The 13,817-nt window shown below is 63.7% G+C and overlaps 1 protein-coding gene across 1 annotated transcript in view; it reads left to right on the forward strand.

Annotated features, from left to right (window-relative positions):
• JPH3 (junctophilin 3) overlaps positions 1 to 13,817 on the forward strand; it is a 69,609-nt gene that overhangs the window by 14,281 nt on the left and 41,511 nt on the right. The window contains exon 2 of the mRNA XM_004753846.2: positions 11,827 to 12,604. Coding sequence (XP_004753903.1) covers positions 11,827 to 12,604 — 778 coding nt within the window. The remainder of the gene's footprint in view (positions 1 to 11,826; positions 12,605 to 13,817) is intronic.

A 13,817-nucleotide genomic window follows, 5' to 3' on the forward strand; every position in this document is an offset into this window, starting at 1 on the left:
GGGGCCGGGCTTTGCGGGGTTCACTCTGCTCTTCCTCTGGTAGCCTCAGGGACTCTGGCTGGTGGCTGAGGAAGGAGTTTCAGGAAAACCCCACGTCCAGGGCCTGTCCTCCTGGACTGAGACAGGCGTCCGGAAGGAGTCATCACGGGGGTGTGGGTGAAGGGCTGTGTGCTGGCCGCCGGCCGGCCGGGCCCCTGCTGCCCCTCCCTCTGCTCTCCCGGTCTCCCCTAGGAGCTGCTCTGTCCGGAGACGCCTGTGCAGCCCCCCGTATCCCTCCTTGCTCTGAGCAGCAGCGTCCCGGGGGCACAAGGACACACTGCTGGCTGCGCCTCCCAAGGCCCGGCACGGACTTGGAGCTGGTGTTCATGGGGGTCGCAGGGGCAGGCAGGGACCGGAGCCCTGTGTGTCCTTGGCCTGGGCCACCCTTGGCCGGCCACGCTAGCATCCAGCAGGATAGGTGTGAGGTTCGTCCCGAACTGTCGGGCCCTGCTCTGGGGGGCTGGCCGGGGGGTAGCGCTACCCCAGGACGTTGGCAGCTGCTCTCGGTGCTGTTTCCGTCGCTGACAGAAGCACAGCTTTGGCGACCGACTGCCGTGCTTTGCTGCCCGTCTACACCTCGGGTCGAGGCTAGCGAAGAAAGGAAGTGCGTTCCTTCTGCCCACCCCCCGGGTCCATCCATGGAGCCCCTGAGGGTCTGCACACCCCAGACTGGGGGCCTCCGCTCCCACCTCCCACCGTCCCTTGGGAACGGATCTCAGGTCTGAGATCCGACTGTCCCCCTCTGTGTCCCGACGGGGATCCTGACCCGGGCGCTCGACACTGCACAGGCCGTGGGGGTCCCTGGGCTGCGGAGCGGGAGCCCCCCCGGGTGCCCGGGAGGGTTGTTACTTGACGGTTCTGGGACGTGGAGGTGCGTTCCCACGGGCAAGGATGGCCCCTCAGGAAGGCTGCCTCCACCTCCCACCGGGGCCGCTCTTTGCCGGGTGCAGAGTCAGTGCAGACAGACCCCACCGGGCACATGCCACACCCGCTGCGGACGCACAAGTCGGGGATTCCTGGTGGGTCAAGAGTCCTACACTTCGCCACTGTCGGCTTTAGGGCCTTCCGTGGCCACAGAAGGGAAACCCTGTACCCAGCTGTCCTCTCCCTAACCCCCGCCCCTTCACAGCCACCGAATCTTCTCTCTGTCCCTGGGTTTGCCGTCCTGGACCTTTCATGTACAGGCGCCACAGCCCCTGACAGCCCCCTCGGTCCGTGCGTGCGGCCACGCGTGCCAGAGCTCTGTTCCCTCTACGACTTGCCGGTGTCCCAGGCATGGACAGGCCAACGCCGGCTCCCCCCGTCCGCCGCGGGCTGAAGGGCGCAGGTGTCTTGGGACAGGCGTTTTCTTCTCTCTCGGGGGTGCCCCGAAGCACGGAGCTGCCGGGTCATGGGTGACTCCGGGTTTCATTGTTGGGGGAACTGCCAGACTGTTTCCCAAAGTGTCTGTACCACGGTACCTTTCCACTCAGCTTAGTTTTAAAAAGAATGTTCTGGAAGATCAGAAGTCCTTACCAGCACCACCCCCCGCTCCAGGGGGTGAGGAATGGATTTCTTTCTGGACGTGGCGAAGTCTGTGTTTGGAGAAAACCCTAACAGGGCTGGAGATGGCGGCTGTGCAGGACACGGGGGGCACTCGCTGTCCCCCGCACGTGGTCCCCACCACAGTCCTGCCCCTCGGCCCCCACCCGAAGCCCTGCTCTCCGCCTCCTCCTGCCGGTCGTGTTCCCGTCATGTGTCTCTGTCCCTCTAAATCCCAGATCCAAGAGGTTCTTGGCTCTCTGCGTGGTCTCTGCCCAGCTCCTGGACGGTTCTCCGCAGGCGGAGGTGAATGTGCGGTCACGTGGAGTGGGGGGTCTTCTCCCCGTGCTGCAGAAGATGGAGGCTTCGGTGTGGGGAGGGGGGCAGAGGAAGCCCCCTAGCTAAGCAGTGACCGTGATCCGCTCTCTACGGGAGAGGTCTGGGGAGAGGAAATGACATTGACGTGCAAGCTAGTCCCTGTGACCAGACCACCGACCTCCGAGGAGCCCTCTGTTGTTCTCTGGGATGGCAGACTCTGGGAACCCGCATAAAGGTGACAGAGTTCTGGGGCACCCCCAAGAAGATGGCAGGGACCTGGGGGTTCACCCTGGGATGATAACAGGCACAGGGGGCCTCTGTGGGGCAATGGCCATCGGGGGCTCCGTGGGGCTGTGGCAGATACAGGGGCCTCTGGGGGCCGTGGCCATTGGGGGCTCTGTGGGGCTGTGGCAGATACAGGGGCTCCGTGGGGCCGTGGCCATCGGGGGCTCTGTGGGGCTGTGGCAGATACAGGGGCTCCGTGGGGCCGTGGCCAGAAGGTGGGGCCTTTCAGCGGCTCCATCCTTCACTCTCTGGCCGAGTCACGCGAGGTCCCCATGTTCAGTTCCTGTCTTGCTGCAGATCTGGGGGTTGGGTACCATGGTCCCCCTTTTATGGACATGGAGTCTGAGGGTTAGTAACCCGTCCAGCCTCATGGCTGGTGGTGGAGCTCGACTTGCGTCCAAGTGGCCTTGTGGGAGGCCTGCCCCCTGGGAACTGGCCCAGAACTTGGGAAACTGAGGCCTCGAGGTCTTACGGGGGCTTAGTGACAGCCTTGAGGGGGTTGGAGCCCCTGTGTCCCGCTGTGGCCGTGGGTGCATGTATGGGGTGATGGACCGCAAGCCACGTTGAGAACCTCGTGGCCCCAAGGCGGGGCGCTCAGCCGGGCTCCTGGTGTACCTCTGGTGTGTGTGTGATGCCCCAACCCTGAGAAGCGACACAGAGGGAGCGGCAGGGGCTTCCGTCTGAAGGCCAGATGGAAGCTTGGCCAGCAGGCGGCTTTCCAGCAACAAGATTGTTGGTTCTCACAGGACATGGTGTAAACAGGAAAGTGATGGGGGGCTGCTCCTGCCCAGCCTCCTCCCAGATGCCACCCCTCCCCCGGGTCCGTGCTCTGCGCAGGCCGAGAGTCCGATCGGTTCCCAGACTCTCCGGGTGCTTCTCATGGGAGAACATGGGTTCTCGGCCCCAAGGGGCACTGGTCACCTGGAGGGTCACCTGGGTGCCGGCCCACCTACAGGGGCTCTGCCTCACTGGGGCTGGGGCCCTGGGAATCTGCATTTCAGCAAGTCCTAGGTGGCGCAGATGCTGCCCAGGAGACCCAGGGCAGACCCAGCAGCCATGATGCACAGACAGCCCTCCAGCGGACCCTCTGCTGGCCTACTTCTCAGACCACCACGGCCTCCTAATGAATTTTACTTAAACACGGTGATTGCTTTGGACCAGCACCATCCTCAAGCGCTTTCCAAGTGTCAATCGATAATTTTCCCATAAGAAACACACGGTGGGGCGGGGGGGCCCCTCTTGTCATTGTGTCCATTTCACAGATGGAGACAGGTGAGGCTCAGGGGTCAAGGAATCTTCCCAGGGTCGTGTGGCCACGCTCAGACCTGCCCGACTTCTGACCACTCTGGTGGAGGGCCCTTTTTGAGACGGGCTGATCCCTCATTTCCTGCCCGTGTTCCCATTAACCCCTGACCTCAGAGGGACCAGCCTTGCGGGCCTCGGGCGGCTGTGGAGCTCCCCCGAGGGGGAGCATGGACCCAGGAAAGGTGTTCCCCGGATGGCGGGATTCGGAGTAACACCGTCTCTGTGCGGCCTTCGGTTCCGGGGGGTGGAGGAGTCAGGGCTGGGGGCACGGGTGGTCCCCGCTCCCTGAGGCCTGGCAGGATGGCAGTCTGGAAGCTGGTGGGGGAGACAGCCAGGTCTTCTCAGCCTGTCGAACCATTCCCGGCCCTCAGAACGAGCCCTCTCTGCGCGAGCGGCTCTGCGCACGGGGGTGTGAGAACCAGCAGGCCTGGGGGCGCGTGTGCGGCTGGAGCCGGGGCCCGCGTTCCTCCGGGGCCCGCGTTCCTTCTTGCTGACTTCTCCCCTGCCTTTCGGACGGTGGTGGAGGCAACTGTCCAGAACCCGGGCCTGGGTCTCTATCAGGCACACCTGGTTACGGTCCTAGCCCAGCTGTGTCCTCCGTGCCAGAAGTTTGGCCCAGTAAGTCTGGGCACCCAGCCGGAGAAGTCCTTGGCGTGGCGCAGACACACTGTGTGCCCTGGGCAGTGTGGGCTGTGCTGTTCCTGTCGGCGGGGAAAGGAGCCTCCGCCCTCCCCTGTGAGGTCAGGGTGACGAGGCGAGCAGAGTCTGTCTCCCTGGGGAGAGCGGCTTGGAAGGGACATGGGGAGCCCCGGCTGGGGTCCGCAGACCCACTGCGACTTCAGACTTGCCCCGCACGGCTGGCCTCACGGAGTGTGGGCCTCCCCCGAGGACGGGGGCCGTCAGGGGTCAGAGGTTCCTGTCCGCTCTGCAGGGAGCCAAGCGGGGGATCTCCGCGCTCTCCCTGCTCTGTGATCTTGGGAAAGTGCCCTCGTCTCTCCGCACCCCGTGGGCCCATGTGGAACGACCGCACGTGGCGCTCGACCATGACGGCTCAGCAAGCCGCCGTGGCCCGTGCCCTTCAGACCCGGCGCTCGTGGTTCTTGACCGCCGGGCTCCCGAGCAGGGGTTTCCAGGTGCGTCCCTGCTGATGGGAACGGGTAGAGGGGCGTCTTCGAGGCGACCAGAATCCTTGAAGGAACCGTCCTTATACGGAAATGAGATTTTGGAAAAGTACTTCCCCGGACCTAACAACTGCCCAGACTTGGAGGAGCAGACTGCCCTCCCCCGGGTGTGGGCGACCATGCACGGCGCAAGCCCCCGGGAGCCGGACGCCCCTGGGGCTGGGGCCGCACGCATGAGGCCAGCCCGGAAGGCTTTACCGTGCACCGTCCCTGCTCTGGGACGCCGGACGGGGCAATGCACTGGGGACAGCGCCAGGGTCCGTGGCTGCCTGGGGTTGCAGGGAGAGAGGACCGGGCGGAACACAGGACTTGTAGGGCAGCGGGGTGACTCTGTGGGGGTACGTGCGTTTGTGCAGACCCACAGAAGGGCCCGCGTGTCTCCTGCTGTCAACCCTGCACTTCGGCCCGCATCGATACTGGACCATTGACTGGGACTAATGAATGCAGGGGAACAAAATGGTGGCCCGGGGGCATCTGGAAGGCCTGTGTGCTTCCCACTCAGTCTTTCTGTAATCCTGAAACTGCGCTTAAATTTAGAAACAAAACAAAACAAAACCTCTTCCCGTAATGGACCTGTGTGGGGAGTAGAGGGTCAGCGTGGACGCCTGCCGCGGACCCCCACGTCGAGAACGGGGAGAGGCTGGTCTCGAGCCTAGTTCCGGGCCTTCGAGCCCCCAGCACACTCAGGTGCGGCCACCCGCCTGCGTGGCTCCTCGTGCCCGCCCCCTGCCCCCGGGAGGCCGGGGGCACCGCCCACACCTCTGCTGGCTGGAAGGAGGGTGAGTGTGAGCGAGAAGGCTGGGCTTGCTGCTCTCCGCTGGAATCTGCTTTAACTCTGCGCCCTCGGACCCCAGGGCGCCCTCCGTCCCAAGGAGACCCCTGACCTCGGTGAGGCTTGGCCCCTTTTCTCCAGCTTTCCCCAGCAGCCTGCTCAGGCCCCGGGCCGAGCCCTCAGCAGGCTGGCGTCCTCTGCGGGCAGCGGGGCCCCGTGGCGGCACCCCCATGAGGTCTGAATCCTACCGGAGCCTCGGGCTCCGCAGCCAGAGCGGTGAGGACAGGATGACGGCTGAGGGGCCCTCTTGCCTATGTCCCTCCCTTCCCTTCCCCGCTCACGGCGTTCTACCTGCGCCAAGATCACGTGTGCCCCGAGCTGCAGGTTCCGTCAGGGCCCCAGACACACCCCTGCCCGGCCCCACCTGCCCAGAACGTCGAGCGGCTAACTTTGTGCCTCGCTGTCGGGTGTGGACGTGTGTTCCGTGGAGGATTTTCGGTCGTAACTGCGAGGCGGACGCGTCCGGGGGCGCCCAGCCCTGGCCCACCCCCTGCGCGCCTCGCCACGCCACCGCGCGCAGCTGCACCCGTTTGCCGGACTGGCGCCCTCTCCCAGCGGCGCGGCACCTGCGGTGCCCCGACCCCTCCCCGCCTTCCGAAGGCTCCGGAGCTTCTCTGGGCGGCTCTTCCGTGGACGCACGCTCCAGAGGCTCCCCGCCGTCTACCCGTATGTACACACACGTTCTGTGGATCACACGTTTTCTGGATTTCCCTTCGCTGTCTCCAAATCCCCTGTCTGTCCTCGGTGCCCCCCCCGCTCCCTGGACCTCCCCTGCGCCTCTCCCTGCCTCTTGCTTTCTCGTGGTTCACTCCCTCCCATGGCTGGCCGCCATCCTGCAGCAGCTCTGCGGGGAAGGGTTCCCGGAAGGTTGTTTCAGTGGCTTCGCTGCTGAACGGGTCCCTTACAGAATTCTAGGCCAGCATGGCCCCGACCTTGGGGCGGGGGCAGCTGCCCCGGACGGCTCGGTTTCACGGCTGCGGAGGAGGCCTCTACGGATCCGGTTCTCCGTCCTTCACGCACGGTCGCCCCAGGTCCCCGCGGTGTTTAGTACCTTCATTCTTGGGGCCGGGGTCGGGGGCCGTTCCTGAAACCCGCAACGCCGCGATTTGGTGGGAACCTTTCCCTCGTCGTGCTGGCGTCCGTGAGCCCCTCCGGCCCGGCCCCTGTCGAACGCCTTCGGTAACGCCCCGGAACCCCTGCTGTACGGGCCTGGGCCCCGGCGGGCGCGCGCCGGCTCCGGTTTGCCTCTCACTACGGTGCCTGCTTCTTCTTTTTGTCGCAGGTTCTGGAGTTTTCCCGAATTCATCCTCCAGCTCATGCTTTGCATTTCCGGGCACTCGCTCTTTGTCCCTGACTTTCCCTTTTTGTCGCTGACGGGCTCTTTGCTCCTTGCCGATGCGGGACCTTCTCTCCACGATGTCACTTCTGGGCTCCTGCCGTCTTCCGTTCTCTGTTTCTCATGATTCTCTCCAGTCCCACCCTCTCCCCCCTGCATTTTTGGTATGTTTGGCTCTTTCTTCTGCCAGAGGCTTTCCCCAAACGTCGGATGGCCCCTGGCGGACTGTTGTTATGGTCGTTTCAATATTTTATTTGAGCGGGAGCACAAGCGGGTGAGGGCAGAGGGAGAGAGACCCGCTGACTCTGGGGCTCCTTCCTAGGACCCCAAGATGCTGACCTGAACCGACGTCAGACCCTTAACCAACTGGGCCTCGCAGCTGCCCTCACAGTCCAGTTATTAAAGTGAGAGGCCGAGCAGCCGGCCGGCCCCGTTCAGCCCCTCCCGAGGCTCTCTGCCCCTGCCAGGCTGGGGTGATCCTAGACGCCTACCCCTGGGTCGCCTGGGAAGGCCAGCAGGGTCTCTGTTCAGAACAGGGCCTTCCTCTCGGGAGTCGATGTCTGGCTCCTCTCTCCTGGGGACCCCCAGGTGCGATCTTCTGGGTCTGTGTCTCCGGAACCTTCTTTCTGTGTGCTACAGGACGGAACGGGTGTGTGTTCTCTGCACCCTGGGTCTTATACGGGTTTGCCGGGGCTCCCATAACCCCTCGGCGTGTGTCGGGTCCCAGTCTGGAGGCCCAGATCAAGGTGCCGCGGGTGGGGCTCTCCCGAGGCCGCTCGCCCGTCTTCATGCGTGTGCTCCCTTCTGGTGCACACACCCCTGGTTTCACCCCTTTCTCGCAGGAACAGCTGGGGCGGGGCGCAGGCTAACCGCTTCCTCTTTCTTGCTGTGCTCAAAGACCACACGGAGTTTACTGTCTTCCCTGGTTTCAGGACCGCAGTTCCCTGGGGCTGACGCAGCCTGTCGGGCAGCTGTCCCCACCGTCCACGTCCAGCAGTCTGTTCCCGTAGGCCCCCTGCTCGCGTTAACGCCTCCCCTCAGGGCTCGCACCCACCGTCCGACTTTCTGTCCTGGGTTTGACTTGCTTTCAGTATCTCCTCCAAGTGGAACTGTGCAGTAGTTATCTTTTCCCTAACGTCGTGTCCTGCACGTTCACCCGTGTCCTGGCACGAGTCCGACTCCCTCCTCTTCGGGCTGAGTGATGTGCTGGGGCATGGGTCGACCCCACTTTCCTCACCCTATCGGTCCATGGACCCTTGGCTTGCTTGTGCTTCTTGGCTGCTGAGAACGCGGCGTGCAGAGCCCCTGCCGTGCACCCCACCCACCAGGTCGGGGCCCCAGGCTCCTCCGGTCATTCTGGGTTTATTTTCTGGGGGAGCCGCGTGCTGTCTCCCACGGCAGCGGCGCTGTCCCGCGTGCCCGCCGGCGGCTCTCCCTGCTCTCACCAACACCACCTTCCGTGGCTGTGACCGTGGCCGTCCTGGTGGGCGTGAGGTGGGGTCCCGCTGTGGGTTTGACGTGTTTCCCGGACGGCGAGCGGCGTCAAGAATCTGCCCAAGCGCCTGTTGCCTCACTTCCACCGCGGTCCCGTCTGCAAAGGCCGTGTCGCCAGGTACGGCTGGTCCTGAGGTACCGGGGGGCACGAGTGTGACATGGAGGATGAGAGCTCCTGGGGAGTGGCCTGCCATCCCCCGCGCCCGTGTCTGCAGAGCCCGAGGTGTCCTCGTGGAAGGTCCCCGCTGAACTCGGATTTCATATCGTCACCAAAAGCTCGTCTCGTGTAAGTGTGTCCCAGAGCCTCGGCTTTAACTCAGCGCCCTGGGCCGCATCTGACAGCTCTGTCCCCGAGCCACAAGTAGAAGGAGCCTCCGGGCGTCGGGGAGAGAGTCGCAGCGATGGCAGCTTGCTCGCAGCCTGAACTAGGACCGGAGGTCTGCCCGCCCGAACGGGCCCGCTACCCCCAGGCCTCCCCACCCCTACTCCCCCTCCTCACAGCCCTCGTGGGTGCCAGCCATGGACGGGGTCTCTGTGCCAGCGTGGGCCACACGGAGCCTGCAGAGTGACACAGAAGCGTCCCCATGACTGTCCCCCGCTTACAGCCAGCTTGACTCCGGGAAGGTGCAGCAGACGCCGTGGGGCTGGTGGGGTCCCCCCGGGGGGAAGGTGTCCACTCCCGGGACAGGCAGCCCAAGGCAGGAAGAGCTCATGGTCAGGGCAGGGGTGGGAGGAGGGCAGAGGGTGGGGAGCACCCCTGCTGCTCCACGTTTGCCCCTCCACTTGGGGCAGTGGGCCCAGGGCAGCCTCCCCGAGCAGGGCACACCCCCACCAGCTTTGGAGCTGCCAAATGACCGAGCGCAGAAGCTCGCCCTTCGGGGTGGGGTGAGTCTGTGGGGTTGAGCTGAAGGACACACACGGCGGAGACCCCCGTCGCCTCGGCCTGTGGGGCTGAGCTGAAGGACGCACGCGGCGGAGACCCCCCGTCGCCTCGGCCTGTGGGGCTGAGCTGAAGGACGCACGCGGCGGAGACCCCCCGTCGCCTCGGCCCCTCCCTCCTCCACCTGTCCCTGCGGGGGACACTGGTCTCCGGCTCTGCTCCTGGACAGCACCGGCGTGTGAGTCACTGTTTAGACGGACAGGCTGCTGTGTGCTGGAGCAGAGGGCTTCCGGGTCCCTTGTCCTGGCCCCTTGCCCCGGCCACGTCTCTCCCCATCGAGGCCATGCACCAGCCATGAGGAGAAGAAGGAGTCAGAGCCCAAGGCCCACCCGCTCTGGGCAGCTTGCAAGCTGCGTAGGCAGGGAGACGTGTCCCCCAAAGCCGGGCATCCCCCCTGCTGTGGAGTGCCGGGTGCTGGCCTGGAGGCCACGGGTCCTGTGTGGGAGTGTGGTCAGCTCCGTGGATGGGGGTACCCCACGGTGTTACTGCGGGGGGCGGGCAGCTGGGTTGGGTTGGGTGAGATTCGAAAGGCACGGTGGGGGTTGAGTCAGGGCAGGCTGTGTGGACACGTGTTACACAAGCCCTTGAGGTGTCAGGACTTGTTCTGCCTTGGGGTTGTGGGGGACAGTGATGGGGGTAACAGACCCCTGATTGAAGTCTTTTGGGGCCGCGCTGCAAAGCTTTGGATTCCACACCTGGACTGTGTCTTACCTCTGCTGTGGGGCGGGCCTGTGAAGGGGAGGGCCTGCGCGAGAGACAGTAGGGAGCAGTGGGGCGTGGGGCAAACCGGAGGGCACACTCTGTCTAGAGGAGGTGGCCACTGCTAAACTGTACTGCATTTGCCGTCTGGGAACAACGATTTAGGGTTGCCGGATCCTGTAATCGTAGGAGAACGAAGAGCTAAACCTTTGTGTGAAACGTCTTGGTTTTGAAATGTTGGCATTCCAGTTTTGTTTTGTTTTTTAAGAGTTTATTTATTTGAGAGAGAGAGAGAGACACACACAGCAAGAGAGGGAACACAAGCGGGGGAGTGGGAGAGGGAGAAGCAGGCTTCTGAGGACCAGGGAGCCCGATGGGGGGCTCCATCCCAGGACCTCAGGATCATGACCTGAGCCGAAGGTAGATGCTTAATCCACTGAGCCACCCAGGGGACCCATAATTCTAGTTTTTTATAAGAACACTGTTGGACAAAATAAACCTGTATATTGGTGAGTTTCTGGTTTATAGACCCTGTGACAGGGAGTTGGAAGAGTGTAAAGCCCTTCCAGGGTGGGGAGCCCCTTGGCGGACCTGGGTTGAGACCTAGTCTGGGAACCCAGGACGGACTCCACACTGAGGGCCGCCCTCTTCCTCCTGTGACTTACGGCATGAGGGCTTTCAGGTTCCTTCTATGGACGAGGAGACTGAGGGTCAGAGAGGTTCCCATCACACAAGTAAGTAGAGCAAAGGAGACGAGTCTGCGTTTGTTGGTTTATTTTTCCTTCTTATTCTGCTGTGGTGGGATATTCCATATATGGGAAAATCTGGAAAATCTGGAGTTTTAACCACTCGTTGTGTGGTTCAGTGGCAGTGTATTCCCAGGTCACACAGCCATCCTATCTACTTTCCAAACTTCTCCATCACCCTAAATAGAAACTGACCCCATCAGAGAACAAAACCTGTTTCCCCCCTCCCCCGACCCCAGGCACCGCCCTTTTGTCTCTGAACCTGACTGTTGGAAGGGCCTCCTGTCCAGGTTCTCGGGGGTCGTGTGTCCTTCCTGGGTCGACTTGTTTCCCTGAGTCCTCTGGGGCACCCACACGGTAGCGGGCGGCAGTTTTGTAGCTAAATGATACTCCACTGTGTGGATGGACCCTATTTGGGTTTCACGTTCTTCCGTAGAGGGACACCTGGTCCGTTTCCACCTGTTGGCTGTTCTGAGTGATGCCGCTGTGAGTTGGGTGTGCAAACACTGCCTTGGGTTCTTCTGGGCGTGCCAGGTCTGCTGGTTGCAGTGCCCTCGTGTCCCACATGCTGAGTGTCCTACTTACTGCTCTTCCAAACCCTTCTTGGATACCTCCAGCCACTGGGCGCTTGCCACCTCCCAGGCCAGCCTCTTCCCACCCGGTTTGTGGGCCGAATCTGTGTCCCCGTGGCTGGATTCCCAGGCCCCACGACTGCTGGGGACCACGCAGCAGCACATGCTTCTCCCTCCTCCACTGGGTGCCTCCCTGACTTCCCGGGTTGGGCCTTTGCCCGTGTGTGGGGGGAGCTCCAGTTCACCCCTGACCGCGTCAGACCCCTGGCTTTCCCCTCTCCAACTTCCAGGACAATGGAAGGCCACCGTACAGAGCACAGTGGAAGCGTCTTTACCAAAGACCATTGGCGATATAATCACGAAAACACTACGGTCTGTCTGCCTCCAAGCAGACTTCACCATGTTGTCCCAAGACAGAACCACAGCGGCTGGTCCACTGTGTCCTGTCCCCCTCCATCTCCAAGACAGAACCACGGCGGCTGGTGCGCTGTATCTGCTGTGTCCTGTCCCCTTCCACCGTTGCCCTTGGGCTCACCCGTCTCTCCTTTCTCTCCACAGGGACCTACCAGGGCCAGTGGGTCGGTGGCATGCGCCAAGGCTACGGGGTGCGGCAGAGTGTCCCCTATGGCATGGCGGCGGTCATCCGCTCGCCCCTGAGGACGTCCATCAACTCTCTGCGCAGCGAGCACACCAATGGCGCGGCGCTGCACCCCGACGCCTCCCCGGCAGTGGCCGGCAGCCCGGCCGTGTCCCGAGGGGGCTTTGTGCTGGTGGCCCACAGCGACTGCGACATCCTCAAGAGCAAGAAGAAGGGGCTGTTCCGGCGCTCGCTGCTGAGCGGGCTGAAGCTGCGCAAGTCCGAGTCCAAGAGCAGCCTGGCCAGCCAGCGCAGCAAGCAGAGCTCGTTCCGCAGCGAGGCCGGCATGAGCACGGTCAGCTCCACGGCCAGCGACGTCCACTCCACCATCAGCCTGGGCGAGGCCGAGGCCGAGCTGGCCGCCATCGAGGACGACATCGACGCCACCACCACCGAGACCTACGTGGGCGAGTGGAAGAGCGACAAGCGCTCGGGCTTCGGCGTCAGCCAGCGCTCCGACGGGCTCCGGTACGAGGGCGAGTGGGCCGGCAACCGGCGGCACGGCTACGGCTGCATGACCTTCCCCGACGGCACCAAGGAGGAGGGCAAGTACAAGCAGAACGTGCTCGTCAGCGGCAAGCGCAAGAACCTCATCCCGCTGCGCGCCAGCAAGATCCGCGAGAAGGTGGACCGCGCCGTGGAGGCCGCCGAGCGGGCCGCCACCATCGCCAAGCAGAAGGCGGAGATCGCGGCCTCCAGGTAGGCGGCGCGCGGGGCGGGCGGGGCGCGGCAGTCTGCTGGGGCTGCCGCCGTCCGCAGGATGAGACGCTGGTGCTTCTGGACTGCTGCCCTGGGGCACCCGGGGGCTCCCCGGCGGTTCTTGGCGGGGGCGGGCAGCGGTTGGTCCAGCGGCTGCTGCTGGTCGGTTCCTCCGGCGGAGAAGACCGCCCGCTGTCCCTGTGCTGGCATTTCCCGTGGGGTCGCCGTGGGTAAAGGAGGGGCCCGTTCTGCGGCGACACAGAGGTGTGATGTCGCTATGGTCGCGCTCCCGGTGCTGCGGGCGTGTGGGGGAGGGAGGAAGCCACCCTGGTTGTCCGTGGGCTCCAGGACATAGCCCCACAGGGAGGGACTGGTTGGGGGTGCCCGGCAAGTGGCCCACCTGACCCTGGGCGCTGTAGGCCGGCAGCCAGTGTGATGTACGCTCCTTCCTGAGTTGGGGTTCCTCAGGGCTGCCGGGCAGTGGGCAGCAGTCCCAAGCTGGCTGTTGGGGGGCACCGTGTCAGCTCTCCGGGGCATTTTGGTGTTGGTGCACGGTGCAGGCTCTGAGCTAGAAGGAGGGGCTCAGGGCCCGGCTCCCGGAGCTGCTGGGGTCGGTCGGCAGGGGTCCTGGGGACGGCGTTAGAAGGCGCACCTGCCCAGGCCAGAGGCGTCTAGGAGGACAGACCACCACGTCTTTCTGGGTGATTCTGGGTTCCCAGCCAGGGGCAGGAAACCTTCTGGCTCCACCAAGGGTCAGGACAAGGCCCAACCTTGTCAGTAATTCAAGTTTTAGTTCGTTGGGCTCTGGTTTTCCGTGAATTTTGATCCACAGTGGAGGAACAGAAATAGTAGCAGGTTTGTCGACAGAACATCCGCGGCTCCCGACGTCTAAGGCTTAGAGGGAGAGGAGATCCCTTCTGAGGAGCCAGGAGAAGGATCAGCCCCTCCCTGCGCACCAAAGTCCCAAATCGCTCTCCCTTCTCCCCAAGACGCGTCCGGGCACGGAAACAAACGGGGCCCGCGTCGATGACGACCCCCCGTAGCTGAAGATGAACTGAGGTGTGATCGTTACTGTTTCCTTCCTAAACGGGACACTCGCTCGTACGAACACGGAGCGTAGGAGGAGGGCGGCGTCCGCAGCTCTGGTGGGCCCCGGCCACGGGCTGGCGTTGGCTGTATGTCCCGCTGTTCAGCTGTGTGTCGTGCGGCCTGT

Source organism: Mustela putorius, unplaced genomic scaffold (assembly GCF_011764305.1).
Source record: "Mustela putorius furo isolate JIRA1106 unplaced genomic scaffold, ASM1176430v1.1 tig00000174_pilon_pilon_pilon, whole genome shotgun sequence".
Lineage (NCBI taxonomy): Eukaryota > Metazoa > Chordata > Mammalia > Carnivora > Mustelidae > Mustela > Mustela putorius.